At 61.4% G+C, this 17476-nt stretch overlaps 1 protein-coding gene across 1 annotated transcript; it reads right to left on the minus strand.

Annotated features, from left to right (window-relative positions):
* Positions 1-2220: 2220 nt before the first annotated feature.
* LOC142024498 (uncharacterized) lies at positions 2221-12426 on the minus strand. Its single transcript, XM_075016558.1, has 5 exons — positions 12210-12426; positions 5787-6045; positions 5406-5439; positions 4471-4582; positions 2221-3467 (listed from the first exon to the last, which is right to left on the minus strand). Exons 1-5 carry the CDS (start codon positions 12262-12264, stop codon positions 3163-3165), a joined length of 765 nt encoding a protein of 254 aa, XP_074872659.1. The 5' UTR covers positions 12265-12426; the 3' UTR covers positions 2221-3162.
* Positions 12427-17476: the final 5050 nt, after the last annotated feature.

Raw genomic sequence — 17476 nt, forward strand, 5'->3', positions numbered from 1 at the left:
CTCACTGTGCTGGTGTGACTGGCAACACTTAGAAAAACAGAACCCTGGGCTGGAAGGGTCCTCAGGAGATCATCAGGTCCAGCCCCCTGCCCAAAGCAGGATCAACCCAACTAAGCGTCCCAGCCAGGGCCTTGTCAAGCCGGGATTTAAAAACCTCCGGGGATGGAGATTCCACCAGCTCTCCAGGTAACACATCCCAGTGCTTCACCTCCCGCCTGGGGAAAGAGTTTTTCCTAATATCCAACCTACACCTCCCCCTCTGTAACTTCAGCCCATTGCTCCTTGTTCTGCCGCCTGTCACCACTGAGAACAGCCTCTCTCCAGCCTCCTTAGAGCCCCCATCAGGAAGTTAGAGGCTGCTATTAAATCACCCCTCAGTCGTCTCTTCTGTAAACTAAATAAACCCAAATCCCTCAGCCCCTCCTCATAGGTCATGTGCTCCAGCCCCTAATAATTTTTGTCACCCTCTGCTGGGCTGCCTCCAATGTGTCCACACCCTTTCCATACCGGGGGCCCAGAACTGGGCGCAATACTCCAGATGTTGCTTCACCAGTGCCCAGTGAAAGGGAATAACAACTTCTCCATCCACCCACCCACTCACAGTCTATCTGCCCATCCATACACCTGATCACCCACCTATCTGCCCATCCATCCATCCATCCACCTAATAACCCACCTATCTGCTCATCCATCCACCTAATCACCATCTATCTGCCCATCCACCCACCCACTCACAATCTATCTGCCCATCCATACACCTGATCACCCACCTATCTGCCCATCCATCCATCCATCCACCTAATCACCCACCTATCTGCCCATCCATCCATCCATCCACCTAATCACCATCTATCCGCCCATCCTTTCATCCATCCACCCACTCACCTTCTATCTGCCCAGCCATCCACCCATCCTCCTACTCACTATCTATCTGCCCGTCCTTCCTGCTACCCATCTACCATCTGCCCATCCTGCCACCCATTCCCCAGACACACTCCTGTAGCTGCTCATCCATTCCTCTGTCCCCAGACACGCACATCTAGCTCGAGGGGTATGGCTACACTAAGCCGCTTTTCACGACGACCCTTTGTTGACACAGCTTGTCCCTATAATGCAATTCATGGGACGGCTGGTTGTTGGCCCTGTTGTGCATAAAATGCTGCCATCCCCCATGGTGGGGTTTCACTTTGTCGCCAGCAGAGCGCTCCTGACCCAACGGAATTCACACCTCTCCTTGCTGTGCAAAGCTTGGGGGCAGACCAAGCACCCATGAGCCACGAAGGGTTTGTCAATCGCGTGCAAGTGTAGACATGGCCCGTCTGAGCCCCTGGATACCCCGCACATTTGAACTGCAGGGGTCTGCCTCTGGAAAACACCTCCTGTGCTCTGCTGGGTGCTGGATCCCAATCCCGATGGAGCCTGGTCTCAGCCCCCAGGGTGGAAGCCATGATAAATGGCAGGCGTAGGGTTGGTTGGCAGCCAACTAGCCCCGGTCTATCCTGGATTTCTGGCGATTCTTCGCAGCTGCCAGGGTATGGGCCCCTGCAGGTGGTACTGACCAGTTGTTAGGGCCCTGGACTGGCAGCCAGAAGCCAGAAACTTACGCCCAAAGTTCTGCTGCTGACAGCTGCGAGACCCGGCACAGGTTTGCCAGGGGACGTCAGAGGCAAACGGCTCACAAAGTCAATGACTACTCAGCCCTGAGAGCCTCGTCGCACCTGAAAATGCAGCAGCGCTTGAGCCCACGTGGGCAAGCTGTGCTGGCAAGACTGGGTGCGTAAGGAGCGTGCTTTTTGCCCAGGGAGTTACACCAGCAGAAGCCCCAGTATGGACACAGCTCTGCCATAGAACAGAGCCTTACATGTCTCCCACGGGAATATCTGTGCCAGCATTCAGCACCGTTCTGCTGATCCAGCTGCACACTTGCTAGTAGGGGGCAGTGCAGCTTTTGCACTGACCTCACCCCTTTCTAGTGCAACAGGGCCTTTGGCTGCCAAATCACGTTGAATGCCCCATGCCTCAGTTTCCCTCTCTTTTAATCAGAGCTTTGACCTGCCCTAGAGATCCAAGCCTCATTAGCACCTGCCTGTAAAACGTGTCCTCGTTAAGCAGCTCCTGTGCCCAGGAAAGCAGTAACCATCCTGTGAACTGTGTTGCTGTTTTCACCCTCCCCAAAGGACTGACCCGCCGAGCAGAGACCACAGGGAGGCAAAGAAGATTTCTACAGTTTAATGCAATGGAAGGGCAGGATGACCACTCCCGGGGGGGGGCACGATCCTGCCCTGGGTTATCCCAGCGTTACGTAAGTGAGTGAGGGGCACCTAACCAGGGGTGGGATTCGATCCTGTGTGCCCCTGGCAGGCAGGGCACACGGCAAACCTGAGTGTTGGCAAGGCCAGGCAGACACGGTGCGCAGAGACAGAAGCCAACGAACAGCTGGAAGAAACAGCCCTGCTAAAGCCAGACACCCCGTCCATCCTGCCCTCCCCCGTGGCAGCAGGACAAGGCTGCAGAACATGCTGCCTGGCGCCCAGGTATGGCACCGGGACCTTGAGCACAACCAGCACCTACTGACAGCTTGTGCCAGGCAGCCAGTCCATGCAGGGGCCTGTGAAGGGCTTGCCTCCTCTGGGGGATGTCGTCTGCCTTTCCCCCCTGCTCTGCACTCCCCAGGCCTGCCTCTCCCCGACCCCAGCTGGGCTTTGCGCTCCTTGCCTTTCAAGCCTCCGTTAGCAGGCAGGGCTAGCGACAAGCCTCAGGGCTCCATGCTCAACCTCCTGCTCCCCCCTCTTTCCAGCTCTGGGACAGGGCAAGTCGCCTCATTGTGCTCCAGCTGCAGCCCTGCTCTGCCTGCCACCAGCACCTCTGGGCTCGGGCACCAGGCGGCTTCAGATCCCTTTGCAAAGCCCCTGCCACACCACCTGCCCGTGGCTGCTCCCCGCAGAGGATAACAGTCAAAAACTGCTGCTGCCGCCGGCTCCTGACACTGCCCCATTAATGCTGAAGAGCGTCATTCGAACCCCACCCATCTCGCTGGTAGGAGGTGGCGGAGGGGCCTGGGAGGTGGCTGGGCTCTGAGGAAATGAAGCCAGCAGCAAGACCCCCACCCCCCGGTCTCTGGTTAGCCCTTTAAATCCGGGGGGCGGGGAAGACCGTGTGCGTCTAGAAGGCAAACCCCCCAAAATCCAGCCCATCGAAGTCCTGGTCCAGCCCTTCGTAATCCAGCATCTCGTACTGGGAGGCCTCGGCATCGCAGGCGGACGGGTGATAGCCCAGTTCTTTGAAGTCCGGTGGGTGCATCTCCCCCGGTCGACTGGCCGTGGCCGAGGTCACCATGTAGCCCATGGTAGGGCCAGCTGCCGCGCCCCCCATCAGTAGGCAGGCGGCTTTCACCCCCGCGTGCATCTGGGAGCCGTGGCGCAGGCATCGGGGTGAGCACTTCTCCTTGCACAGGCTGCTCTTGGGGGCTAGGGCAGAAGGGGGGTGGGCAGAGGTCAGAAGTGCAGCTCCAGAGCCTGAGCCAAGTGCTGGGCCAGCTATAATGCACCGGATGGGATTCAGGGGACCCTGTTCCACCCTGTCTCTTCCCCATCGCTGTGTGCCTCGGTCTCCCCACCTGTGCCCATGGGAAGAATGAGCCTGGCCTGCCTGTGGCTGCCTGGCCTGGGGAGCTCTTTGCTCTCTGTGCCTGGGCAGTACCTGAAACGGTCCTTATGTCCGCGGACGCGTTTCTCTGTAACAGCTGTGTCTGCTCGAGGCACTGGGTCAGAGTAACTGTATCAACCAGAGGCCGGACTCTCTCACCCCAGCCCAGGCAACTAAGTCAACCTAAGTTTCAAGGCCAGGCCGAGCCTCAGCTGGACTCTTTAGGCCCTTCAACTCTAACTCTAATGGAGCAACTCCTGATTTCCACCAGACTGTGTCTGCACAGCAGTGTCGTTGGTCTGGTGCAAGCGGCTCTCACCTTGGTGTACACCAGCGCTTCCTTCAGCTTCGCTTTAATTAATTAGCGCCAGGTCTAGGCTAAGACGAGATCAGAGACACGGCACTGAGGTGTGAACCAGTTTCACACAAGCCTGTGTGTAGACAAGGCCCCGCAAGATCTGAGCCAGGCGCCAAAGCTCATGAGGTGAGATTCCTACGCTGCCTGCACCAGGGTTTGTGAATTCCTAGTGCCAAGGCCAGAGAGGACTGAGCCCCTGTGTAAAGCAGCCCAGAGAACACCGCCAAGGGCTCGTGCCGAGGGTTAATCCCCAGAGGAAGCCCCACTCTTCCGGGCAGTGTGAGTCACAGCGGCCCAGCCCCAGGTGCCAGCTGGCAGGGACCAGGCAGGAGTTATGGGGAACAGGCCAAGCACGGTCAGGCTCTGGCACCAGGCCCAACGGTCAGGACAGCCGGAGGCCCGGCAGCTGTCTGAGATGGTGGCTCTGATGCCTGCAGGGACAGCCCAGCACCCTCCCAGCCCAGTACCTTCTCTGCTGCCTGTGCCCGGAGAACCTCCTCCCGCTTCTCTCCAGCAGCATTTCCCAGAAGGCAAGTCAATGTGCCGCTTGCATCCGAGCAGGGGCGCTTGGGGGAAGCTCTGCCCAGGGAGAGAAGTCAGGTCACTGCAGGGCTGGGGCGGCCATGGGAGGCCAGGACATCCAGGCAGGGCAAAGGCGAGACCCCTGGGGACGTCCTGGCCCAGCTGCCGTCACAGGCAAAACTTCCGCTGATTGCCAGGATCCCACCCCCAGGCCTGACGAGCCAAGCTGCGTGAGCGCCCGGCTCCCCCGCCTGTGACGGGAGCTGGCAGCAGGAGCCAGCGGCCAAGGAAACAAGGGGCCCCATTGTCAGCTCCCCGGTCCCCCACGGGGCTGGTGCCGCTCACCTGCCATCACCTATTGGCCCTGGGAGCAGAGAATAGCCACCATCCCGCGTGCCCCAGCCACGCCCCCATGGTTCCCGGGGACAGAGACTGGCCACAGCACAGTGGGCCCTGGCCACGCCACTGGTCCACACCCTATGGGGCCGGGGGGAGGCGGCGTGCCCTCATCCTGCCCCTGATCTGCTCCCACAGGTGTAGCTGGGAGTCGTGTGGCCAAGGCCCTTTTTGCCAGCTCCCCGCCAGCGAGGGAGGGACCAGTCCACAGGCCGGAGGAGGAGTCACCAATCGCACCCCAGGGCGGCACAGACTCAGGCTCAGACCCAGCACGGCCTGGTCCAAAGCGGAGCAGCTCTCAGGGCGGGCGATGGGCAGCTGGAGAAATGCAGCTCTGGCCTGGCTCCCCGGCCCTCCCGCACTCCTCAGTCAGTTCACTACGGCACGAGAACGGCCCTGGCCCCCGAGCCCCTTGGCACGTCTTCGCCTCACTTGCCGACCGGCCCAGCTGGGCACCCTGCGGCTGGGACTCGACTCCTCTTACCTCTTTGACTTTGCGGAGCACCTTGAGCCACTGTCTGCAGCGGGGGAGGGAGAGAAGGAAAGAGCCCAATTAGCCCCGGCAGCCGGACAAGCCAGTCGCGCCAGCATTCCCGCCTTGCCAGCTCCGCTCTCATGCCGCCTAGGCCCAGGGAGAGCCAGGTTCGGGTCCTGGCCTGCCACTGTATGTCTCTCTGCCATCTGCAGAGCTCTCGCTGCAAAGCCGGTCTAGCCAGGCAAGAGGCGCTCCGACCTGGGAGCAAGCAGCACCGGCAGGAGCCCTGAGTCACTGCTCCCGCCAGCTGCCTCCCCAGCAGCTGTACGGATTCAGCTGTCAGCATCTGCACCGTCCCACCCACCCCGTGTGCAGGCGCTGGGGCCGTACCTGCACTCCTGGCGGTCGGGGGCCAGCAGCAGGAGGAACTTGCCGTCAGTGAGGCTGAGGCCCAAGCAGCTGTCCCGCTGAGCGCCCAGCGGCAGGCGGGGCAGGTTGCAGATCTCGCTGCCCTCCAGGATGGCCTGGCAGCTGGTGCCGAGCGAGATGCCCAGCTCAGCCGGGGACTGGGCATCCTGGCAGATCAGGAGGCTCCCATCCAGGGACAGGAAGAGGAACTTCTCCTTCCATTGCTTAAAGAGAAAGCCCCCTGCAAAGCAAAGAGGGGCCACGTCCCAGCCACTCATCCTCCCACGAGCATCTCAGAGTGCCGGGCTCTGAGAGGGAGGGGTCGGGTCAACCTCACAGCTGGGGAAGAACCCAGGAGTCCTGGCTCCCTGTCTAACCACTAGACACTGATCCCCGCCCAGGGCTGGAGAAAGAACCCAGGAGTCCTGGCTCCAATAGCCTCCCTGTCTAACCACTAGACACCACTTCCCACGCAGAGCTGGAGAAAGAACTCAGGAGTCCTGGCTCTCACTGCCTCACCCATCCCTGCAGATGGCATACGGTCCTGGCACCCACCCTGCACCCAACCCCGCCTCTAGTGTGTGGCTCGGGGCATGGCAGGAGCACATGGCAACGTGGCTGTTCTCCACCCACCCTGGGCCCGCAGGGGGGATGGAGCAGGAGTTAGAGCCGCCCTGGGGCTGGGACAAAAATTTTAGAAAGTGCCACCCTCCAGGACCAAAGGGGTGCAAACGCCCCCAGTGTGCAGGAATAGCACTAAACCCCTCTGCCCCACGCAGCCTCTACACGCGGCTCCACCAGCCTGGTGTGACCCAACCCCAGGGCTCAGGCGCGATAACAGCCCGGTGAACCAGCAGGTGCACGCACTGGTGTCCTGAGCACACCTGGACCCCCTGCTGCTGTGGGCACGGCTGGGGGACTGACGGGCGTGAGGCCGAGAGAAGCCTTGTGAGACACCCAGCTTGGCTTACTGACTCCGCCACAGGCCGCAGGTCCCTGCGCAAGGACGGCAACGCCCCTAGACGCAGGCAATGGGCTTAGACATAGGCAGCGGCCCTAGACATGGGAGACTCCCATAGATGTAGGCGATGCCCCAGACGTGAGCAACGCCCCAACCCAAGACGTAAAGAGCTGGGAAAACACCCCACAGGAAACGAGAATTCCTTAGCCCGTGGGCGGTGAGGGGGTGGAAGGGGACTCCCACAGCCTGCCTACAAACCCCTGTCTAGCCAGGATGGCCTGGGAACCGGTGTTGAGTCCCTGAGGATGCCCACTGCCTGCCCAGCTGGGCATCTCGCTCAGCACCAGCTGCCAGGCCACCCTGGAAGGCCGTGAGATCTGCAGCCTCAGGCTCCCTGCATGGCAGAGCCAAAGATGCCTCACCCCAAAGAGTCTCCTGCCCCAGTGACTGTCGGTAGCGCTTTATCCCCCAGTCACGGGAGCCTGGAGAGGATGCAGCCCTGGGCAGTCTCTCCCCAGAGCTGGGCACTTTTAGCCCCGATCAGAAAGACCACCCAGCAGTCCTCAAAATCATTTATGAGGTGATGAGCTTCCATGGGGCAGACCCACTGCCTCAGATCCCTGATTAATTCAGTTTGCCGCTTGGGGATTAGAATTCAATCAAGGGCTGGTGCTTTCTAATCCCAGCCCGCAGGCGGGACGGCACAGACCCAGGCAGACAACATTAAATCCCCATGGTCAACTAGGACACTGGACGTGACTGGGCTTTGCTGGGGACAGAGGAGGGAAATGTAACCCTGTCGGGGCAGTGAGATTGGCAAACAAAAGAACACCCCTGTTTGCCGGTGCCCAGAACCAGACAGAGGCTGCCTGTGCAGATAGTTATTCATCCACCCACCCACCACCATCTGGAGGGCCTGGATTTCATTAGGAATTCAGTTGAATTTCCAAAGACAGAAGGAATTTACCCTGCAAAATTTGTCACCACTGTGATCTCTAGCAGAACTGGCCAAAACACTTTGCATCGAAACTTTGGGTTTCCCAGGCAGAGGCACACGGGAACGAACATTTCAAAGCAAAGATTAGTCGGGAAAAGTGCTTGGGTTTGGGGCAAACTCGATTTTGAGTCTGCGTTTTGGTTTAACTAATTTAGCTTTCGGTTAAAATAGTTTTCAGTGAACAATTTGGGCTTCGTTTGGATGGAAATTGGCAGGACTCAGTGAGAACGGTTGCTTTTCTGGTGCCGGTTCCGAGCTCAGCGAGCGCGGTAGTTCGGTTTTCAGAAATCCACCAGGGCTCTTCAAAAAGCACATGGCCAAAGGCCGAACCCTGGGGGGTCCCATCTGGCTCTGCTCCCGGGGGGCTCAGGCCAGGTGCAACTCCCCCTTTGAACCCACCTCAGCGCTGATGAGAGGGGACTGAAGAAATGTGGGCTTGGAAGCGCAGTCCCTTCGGGGCTGGTTTCCCAGGGACAGACACAGGTCAGGGGAAGGAGCTGGAGCCAAACCAGCGGGTACCTGGCCAGTCAGACAAGGGGTAAATGCAGCAGTGATGGGCACTAACCAGTGACAGTCAGGTGGGAAGTCTCCATCCCACCACACCAAGAGAGACGGCAGGTCCTCGAAGGGTGGCTAACTCATAACTGTCACCAGCAGTTCCACCAGCGTCCCTGGGCTGGGACCAACCTCCTCCCTGGTTTTGTTGCTCCATATGTGGGATGAATTGTCCGGGGGCCTCAGTGTGGAGGTAGTGTGTAGCAGGGCTGGGCATGAGGGGTTTGGGGTTGGGGAGAGGGCTCAGGGCTGCAGCGGGGGTTGGGAGGTGGGGGGTGGACATGTGGAGGCTGAGGCTCGGAGCTGGGGCAGAAAGTTGGGGTGCAGAAGGCGGGTTCAAAAGAGGCTGGAGAGAGGCTGTTCTCAGTGGTGGCGGACGGCAGAACAAGGAGCAATGGGCTGAAGTTACAGAGGGGAGGTGTGGGTTGGATATTAGGAAAAACTATTTCCCCAGGAGGGTGGTGAAGCACTGGGGTGTGTTACCGAGGGAGGTGGTGGAATCTCCATCCCTGGAGGCTTTTACGTCCCGACCTGACAAAGCCCTGGCTGGAATGATGCAGTTAGGATCGATCCTGCTTCGGGCCCAGGATTCTGTGATCCTCTGAGGGTGCAGGCTCCAGCAGGGGACACAGGCCGCGCAGGGCCGGGGCTGGGGGCTGGGGCAGAGGGTCGGGGTGTGGGAGTGACGGCTGAGGCAGAGGTGCAGGCTGGGGCAGGCTAGGTAGGAGGACTTGGGCAGAGGGTCGGGGTGCAGAATGAGGGCTCCAGCAGGGGACGACGGCGGAGCAGGGCTGGGGCAGTGGGTTGGGGTGCAGAAGGGCACCAAGGCTCCAGTGGGGAGAGAGCTGGGGCTGAGGGGTGTGGGGCGCAGGCTGCCCCAAGGCTGTAGCAAGGACTCAGTTACCCCCCAGCAGCCCAGCCCCAGGGAAAGTGGCTCTCCTGGCAGCTCTGGCAGGGCTGGGGTTGATCATTCTCCCCACAGCCACAGCCAGACCCTGGTCTCTTCCCCCAGAGGAAACCTGGACCCACCCCTGACTGCAATGGGCTCTGGGCCAGATTCCAACCCCGGCTTCCCCAGCTCAAGCCAGAGTCACTCCCGGATGCCCAAGCTACAACCGTGGCTCTGGTCTGGTGGGAGACGGGCCCCTGAGCGGGGCAGCTCTCTGGGCTGGGGCCAGCGGGCGCAGCTGGGCGGGGCGCTTACCGTATTTCCTCAGGTAGCCCTGATGAATTCCCAAGGAGCTCATGCTGGAGCGAACCGTCCATCAGCCCAGCCAGCCGGGAAAGCGCCCGGGGGCAGGGCCAGATGCCAAATCTAATCCCTAAGGCAGCCCAGCCGCTGGCGGGGGAATCCCAGGGATGGCAGCCTGGCAGGCCAATGGCAGCTCTGCAGGCAGCCGCTGCCCCCGCCTGCCCCTCCGTGGGCCTGATCCCTGGGGGTGTAAGTAGGTCACAGCCCCAGTGGTGCCAAGGGGCAGATCCTCAGCTGGCGGGAACTGGTGCAGTGCCAGCCGAGTCAGTGGGGAACTGGAGCAATGGTAAGTCCTGCCAGCAGGGGATCAGGCCCCTCTCACCTGGCTCTAGGAGCTACCCACCCCAGCCGCAGCCGCAGCCGCACCCCTGGGGCCTCCTTAGCGCCGGCACAAAATGCCCTTTGCCCCGGAGGCGACACCCAACTCTGGCACGACACCGCCAAAGCGAGAGCTCGGCCGGGCAGCGGTGCCCAGGGGAGGGTGCGCCAGGCTGTGGGAGAGAAGGCCTCAGGCGTAGCCAGACCGTGCCCAGCACCGCCCCAAGGGCACAGCGCCCCTGCCCTCACCCAGCACCGTCGTGCTCCACAGGGGTCTGGTTCTGAGCTCTCAGCTCCGGGGCCTCGTGGTGTCTGGGAAGAGGAGCTCAGAGCTGCAGTGCTGCGACTCGGACAGGAAACGTGAGGTGGGAGGGCTTTGCTGGCAGCCCGGCACCGGTCAATGGCCTCATCCTCTGCCAAAGGGTCGGGGGAGCAAAGCAGCCGCCAGCGCCAGGCAGTCAGGCCGTAGTTACCAAGCTCTGACCGAAGCCCAGGGCACTTGGGGTCTCGTCGCTGGCAGTGCCCTGCCTGGGCGGCTTCCCAGGAAGGAGGGGAGCTCTGCAGCGGAGCCGAACACGCCCTGATCTCCGGTGGGATTGCACTGCAGGCCCATGAACGTGACTGCGGTGGCTCTCGGACGCCCTCTTCCCCCAGCGCTGCAGGCTGCCATATGCGTCGTGCACTGCGATTTACACCCACGTCTCCGGATTGCCCAGGGGCAGCAGGACACAGGCTCGAAAATGGCTCGTCATTGTAGCACCTGGCGGCCGCGACCGAGACCCGGCGCTACACGCACCCGAACCGAGATCAGGGCCTTGTTGTGCCAGGCGCTGCACAGACCTCAGCTGAGACCTGGCGCTGCCCAGCTCCTGGCTGAGATCAAGGCCCTGTCAGTCCAGGCACCCTTTGTACTGGGCGCTGCACACACACAGAATCCCAGAATCCTTGGGCTGGAAGGGACCTCAGGGTCATCGGGTCCAGCCCCTGCCCAAAGCAGGATCAGCCCCAACTAAATCATCCCAGCCCGGACCTTGTCAAGCTGGGACTTAGAAACCTCCAGGGATGGAGATTCCACCACCTCTCTCAGTAACACATCCCAGTGCTTCCCCACCCGCCTGGGGAAAGAGTTTTCCCTCATATCCAACCTACACCTCCCCCTCTGTAACTTCAGACCATTGCTCCTTGTTCTGCCGCCTGTCACTGAGAACAGCCTCTCTCCAGCCTCCTTAGAGCCCCCGTCAGGAAGTTGGAGGCTGCTATTAAATCACCCCTCAGTCGTCTCTTCTGCAAACTAAATAGCCCAAATCCCTCAGCCCCTCCTCATAGGTCATGTGCTCCAGCCCCTTAATCATTTTTGCTGCCCTTCGCTGGACCTGCTCCAATGTGTCCACACCCTTTCTACACGGGAGGGCCCAGAACTGGACGTAATACTCCAGATGTGGCCTCACCAGTGCCGAGTAGAGGGAAATAATAACTTCTCTAGATCTGCTGGAAATACTCCTCCTAATGCCCCCCAATACACGGTTAGCCTGCTTGGCCACAAGCACACACTGTTGACTCATATCCAGCCTCTCATCCATTGTAATCCCCAGGTCCTTTTCTGCTGCACGGCTACTCAGCCAGTCGGTCCCCAGCCTGTAACAGCACTTGGGATTCTTCTGTCCCTAATGCAGGACTCTGCACTTCTCGTTGTGGAACCGCATCAAATTTCTTTTGGGCCAACCCTCCAGTTTGTCTGGGTCACTTGGCACCTGTCCCTTCCCTCCAGTGTATCTAGCACTCCCCCTAGCTTAGTGTCCTCCACAAATTTGCGTAGCAAGAGACAGTCCCTGCCACTGGATCTGATCGTTTAAACAGAAGAGGGAAGTGCACAGCGTGATCTCGGCTGGAGCCTACAGCTGCTGTTGTAATAAGAAGGGAACCGGACACTCAACCACACTGACTCCCAGCTGAGTCTATGGCTCCAAATCTGACCTATCTGAGAAAGCAGAGTGCCCCTGACCAGCAGGCGCGACGAGTTTGCAGGGTCTCAGCCCAGGTCTTATGCCCCAAGCCTATTCCGTTGCAGAAACCCTCTCGCCCAAACCGGTGGCACCAGAGGCCATCGACTGATTGTGCCGCTCAAGGAGGCGGAGCGCCAGTCTCCCCCACTCCTTCCAGAGGCCCCTACGTGTGTGCAGGAGCGAGTACGCCCCCGGGTGCCTCTGCTCGGCGGAGGGGTGTCCCCAGTGCAGCCCCTTGCGGGTGCCAATGGGTGGGGCTGGGCTGCTGTGCAGGGGGCCCGCCCCAGGGAGGAGAGAGTGATGCACACAGCTGACTCACCCTGGAGCAGCCACTGAGCCCGCGTCGCGGAGCAGAACTGGAACCATAGAATCATCCTAGCTAAAAGCAAAACAACTGGGGCTGGAGGCAGCAAATAGCGATCGTCTTAACAGGGCGCCAAAAAGAAGCAGGAAACGCCGGCCTGCCAAGACAGCCCCTCCCGGCTCAGGAATGCAGCGTAGCCTTGGTGGGCTTTTTCCAAGACCTCAGCCCTGCACAGTCAGAGCAACGAGTCACTGCCTGGAGCAGCCACGGTCTGCCCTGCGTCCCACGCCTCCGGCCCAGGGAGGCAGCGTATTACCTAATTTGGGCTGTTAGGTTGGGAGGTGCTGGGCGACGGATCAGTAGCAGCTGCCCTGGAGCCAGAAGCCACTTCTCCTGGGCACTGAGGGGTTACTTCACCCAGCAGGAGCCCCCAGCTGCTATTGCTGAGGGGGAATGGACACCCCACAGCCAGAGGGCTCTGACCAGCAGCATCCCTCACTGCAGTGCAAACAAAGCCTGAGACGAGCTGTTTGCTAGGCAAAAGGGCCACGAGGCCAGGCCCATTGCTGCAGGGGGCCCTCTGCTTTCTTCCACCCGTGTGCAGAATAAATTTTACTGTGTGCACTGAGGCATAGACCCATGTGCACCACCAGTAGTAACACCAGCTGCTGGCCAGGCGGCATCGGACTCTCTCCTGGGCAGCTGCCCAAGGGCTTGGCGTCCAGGGGATTCTGGGGCGCTCATCCCAGGGCTAGCGAAAAGGGACAGCAGCCAAGGGGGCTCGTTCGCTCCCTGCTGCCACTGAGGAAAATCTCAGGGGCCAGATCCCTGGCTGGTGTGAGCCAGCACTGCCCCATCCAGCTGCACCCACTGGCACCAGGCTGGAACTCCTCCCTCAGACGGGGCAGTGACCACTCACAGCCCTGCCATGCCTGGGGCAGCCGGCGCTCGGTCTCCACAAGCCACTCAGACCTGCCAGCAGCTGCTACCAGGCGGGCTTCTGCCATTCCCCTGCGAGCGGAGCTGAGAACCTGCGAACTCATTGCACCCGGGGCCGGGAGACACCTCTGCTCAGTGGCCACTGCTCTCTGCTACAGGTCACTTTCAGAGCCTCAGCTGCGCTGTCAGCCCCGGCACCTCTGAAAACAACGCAGCTGTCGGCCGCTAGACCAGCTCTATCGTAGAGGGAACTGCTATGAGCTGTAGCTGGGCTGGGGGCCCATTGTGCCAGGTGCTGCCCAGCCCCCAGCTGAGATCAGGGCCCCGTCAGGTTGGCGCCACCCACACCCCGGCTGACTAACAGCCCACGCTGACCGCAGGGCACTCGGAACTGGGGGCTGGTGGATACGAAGCAGTGACGTGCCCTGTGGTCCGAGATCCTGGCCCGGGGGCCACCGGCTTCGCTCCGTGGCCCCGTCATGTCCCAGCTCCAGAGGGACTCCTGCCCTGCCTGGGGCTGGCCCTGCACACAAGCCACTGGGACGGGCGTGTGCGTGAGTCGCGCCCCTGGCCTAGGGTGTGATGCAACTGCTGTCTGAAGAAACAGCTGGGCCAGATGTGCACAGCTGTGCTGGCCCCGGCACGGGGAAGGCGGGACAGGCTGTCCTCTGGCTCTGCTGCCCAACCCAGGCTTGTGTTGCTCAGCCTCAGCTCCTCTGGAGTCAGTGGGACTCACCCTGGGGGGGCGTAAATCAGAGCAGGTGCACCGGAGGGGGTGTAAATCAGCAGAGTCACACTGGAGGCAGGGGCCAGATCCGCAGGCAGCGTGAACCTGCTGGTGCTGCTCTGGAGCCTGGTTAAAGCAGCCGAGGGTCTACCCCTGCCTGGGGGTAACCCGCCCTGCCCCACCACTCTGCTCTGGGATGGGGGAGGTAACCCCCAGGCCAGTTTCACATCCCCTGGCCTCACTCCACCCTGGTGCGCCTGGATGCCAGTCCCTGCGCCGATTTACACCCCTGTCCCGGTGTCATTGCTGATTTACACCCCCTGACTCCAGTGCAACGGCGCTAATTTACACCCCTTTGGTGCCTGGCCCCCGCTGACTCCAGTGGACTGACACCCACTCACAGCCGCCGGAGAGCTGACCTGCTGACTGTGCTGATTTGCACCCGCAGGGCCCTGGCCCACAGAGTGACACCCGTTCACACTGCTGGAAATGTGGCCTTTCCCCCATCAGTCCCTCATTCAGCTCCGCCACCAGGAGCAGATCGGGGGGAGGGGACTGGCAGCCGGAGCCCAGGGCCCCAGCCAGCACCACATCCTCCATTGCATCCAGCCACTCGTGTGAAATGCAACCCAGGCATCCGGGCTGCCAGCCACTTCTCCCCTCCCCGACCCCGCCACAGGCTCTTGCCAGGCTATTACCCTCCTGACACCCGAGGGGGGGTGGGCTCTGCTTTGTGATCCCCCTGCCCCCCGAGGCAGCCGAGCTCCCCACTTAGCAAGCGCTGCTGGGGGGAAGCAGGGGCAATCAGGGGAGGCGGGTGTGCAGGGCAGCCACCGGGGCACTGGCAGGGGTTACACATGAGTGCTGGGAGCTCAGGGCAGGTCCCCCAAACCACCAGCCTGGGGAGGGAAGAGGCACAATGCCCCCTCCCAGTGGGCAGTGCCGGCATAACCGACCCTAGGTGCATGGCACACCTGGAGAGAGCCCAGAGCCCTGGGCGTGGCGTGGCAGGCGCCAGCCTGGGGCTCCTGCACCCAGCTGCCAACCGGGGGGAGGAAGGAGGCTGTTGCCCCAGGACCCAGCAACACACTGAGGGCTGGCTGTCCCTAGTCCCGCACCTCCTGGGGCCCAAGCCAAGCCCACTCCCATTGCCCCGGGCCTGGCAGAGCGCTGCCAGCCCTGCCCCTCTCCCCGCACTCGCAGCTCGGCCAGAGAGAGACGAAGCAGGCTGCTCGCTAACCGACAGCACAGCCCCCCAACACCCTCGGCTGGTGTGACCTCCCCCAGCCCCCCAAACACACACACCTACAGTGAGAACCTGCCAGGCCCACACAGCTCTCAGATCCCCATGGCCTGTCCCCTGGACGGGCCCCTCCTGCCTCAGCAGTCAGACCCCCACGCTCCCCAGCAGCCTCCCCACCCTGCTGATTTACACCACGCCAGGCTCCAGCCGCCAGGCCAGCCAGCGCAAGAGATGCGGTTGTGCTTACCCCATGGGGCCCCAGGGACAGCCCTGTGCGGGGTCCTTCAAGATTCACACTGAATGGGCCGAGGAACAGCCACAAACCAAGTGCCTCCACGGCTCCCTGAGCTCTGCTACGCTCCCCAGTCGTGGTCACCTGGCTGGGCTGGGCACCAGCTGGGGTGTCCCCAGGGGTTGCAGGGAGGGGGCCAGGAGGGAGGGGTCGCTGGAGCAGCCTCTGCTCTTTGTCCTGCCCCAGGGCATGGGGCAATGCCAGGCAGTCTTAGCGTCCAGGCTGGGCCAGCAAAATTACAGCCATGAAGATGAGTAAGCCAGAACAGCGGGGCTGTGGGTCGGGCGTGAGGGGCACCGGCAGGGGTGGGGGGTGGGACTGGGCTGGCAGGGCTGCGGGTCGGGAGTGAGGGGCACCAGCAGGGGTGGGGGCATCTCAGGTTCCTTTGTAGTGGAGCTGCCTCGCTGCTTTTGGTGCCCGGTGCCTGCCGATGCCCGGGGGGCAGCGGGAGGGGGGAGCTCAGGCTGCGTGGGATTTGTCCCAGCCTCAGGCATGACGCATCCTGCCCGACAAAGCCCCCAGCCTGGTGCTGTGTCAGCAGCAGCCCCCGCACAGAACCGGGGCAGCGGGTGCCGCCAGCCAAGCCACCCGCTCCCTCCCAGCTGGTGGTTTAACCCCTGCAGACAGAGAGGGAATGGGCCAGGACCCCCTTGGGCTGCCAAGCTCAGTGGGGCTGGAGGTTAGAGCGGGGGGAGCAAGGGCTCCTGGGTTCTATTCCCTGGCTCTGCATGTAGCCCCTCCCAGTTCTGTGCCTCGGTTTCCCCATCTATCTGGCTCAGCTTTGAGATCAGGGCCAACGGTGGGGGGTTTCCCAACCAGCCCCCTGCCCAGTCCCAGCTGTGATCTCAGGGGAGCCCCACGTGTTTCCTGAGGGGGAGTGGGGCAGCTCCCCTCCCCCTTCCAGTGGCAGCTGTTCCCCCAGCTCTGCCTGGCGTGGGGGGAGGGATCCTACTGCCACCCGCAGAGCCGAGATTCCCCCTCCCCAGCTTTTCTGGTAGTTAATGTTTAAAGCAAGAAGGCTCAGGCAGTAATCCCCTCCCCTGCGCAAACACCAGCTTTCCCTGGGCACTCCCACCTGGCTGACTGGCGAACCTACCCACAGCTTTGCTGGGGAACAGCAGGGGGCTGGGAGGTTCCTGCCTCGGTGCCAGGACTCAGAGGGGTTATGGGGTCTAGTGGGGACTAGGACTCCTGGGTTCTCTGCCAGAAACCTCTGGCAATGCAGGTTCTGGCTCTGTGCCTCAGTTTCCCTATTTGTAAACTAGGGAGGAGGATCCTCCCTGTGTCTATGGCGATTCAGCTGGTGGGGGCAGGGGGTCTCTTCTGGGGCCCTGAGCTCAGCTGGACTGGAGGTGGGACCCCAGCCCAAACAGCAGATAAGAGCCTCTGTTCCTTATCAGCTGCATTGTCTTTTCCTAGAGTTCTTTCACTCTTGCTCACCCAGGCTGCCTGCTGACTTTTTATGGTAGGATAAAAGACAGGGCCTGGGGGGTTGTTATTTAAATTACTGGAGCACCCAGAGGCCTTGACCAAGAGCAGAGTCCGGCTGGCCAGGTGCTGCCCAGACCCCATCCAAGATCAGGATTACATTGTGCCAGAACCCAGCTGAGATCACAGCTCCGTGCGGCTGGGCACTGCCCGGACCCAAACTAAAATCAGGGCCCCATCGGGCCAGGTGCTGCTCAGACCCCAGCTCAGATCAGGGCCCCATTGGGCCAGGCGCTGCTCAGACCCCAGCTGAGATCAGGGCCCCATTGGGCCGGGCGCTGCTCAGACCCTGACTGAGTTCAGGTTCCCGTCAGGCCAGGTGCTGGCAAGACCCCAGCCAAGATCTGAGCCCCGTCAGGCCGGGATCTTCGCAGAGCTCAGGTGAGATTTAGGTTGGACATTAAAACAAACTCCCTAACGGTCAGGGTGGTTAAACACTGGAATAAATCAGTAGGGAGGTTGTGGAATATTTAAGAGCAGGTTAGACAGACACCTGTCAGGGATGGTCTAGCTGGTGCTTGGTCCTGCCGGGAGGGCAGGGAGTGGACCTGATGACCTTGCAAGGTCCCTCCCAGTCCTAGTGCTAAGTCCAG

The sequence above is a fragment of the Carettochelys insculpta genome, chromosome 22 (assembly GCF_033958435.1).
Source record: "Carettochelys insculpta isolate YL-2023 chromosome 22, ASM3395843v1, whole genome shotgun sequence".
In the NCBI taxonomy this organism is placed as follows: Eukaryota; Metazoa; Chordata; order Testudines; family Carettochelyidae; genus Carettochelys; species Carettochelys insculpta.

Coding starts and splice junctions, on each gene's coding strand:
- LOC142024498 (XM_075016558.1), bottom strand. CDS start 12,264: ATGATTCTATGGTTCCAGTTCTGCTCCGCGACGCGGGCTCAGTGGCTG. Junction 4,583..5,405: donor TGCTCCGCAAAGTCAAAGAG/GTAAGAGGAGTC, acceptor CTCCCTGGGCAG/AGCTTCCCCCAAGCGCCCCT. Junction 3,468..4,470: donor GGGCACAGGCAGCAGAGAAG/GTACTGGGCTGG, acceptor CTTCTGCCCTAG/CCCCCAAGAGCAGCCTGTGC.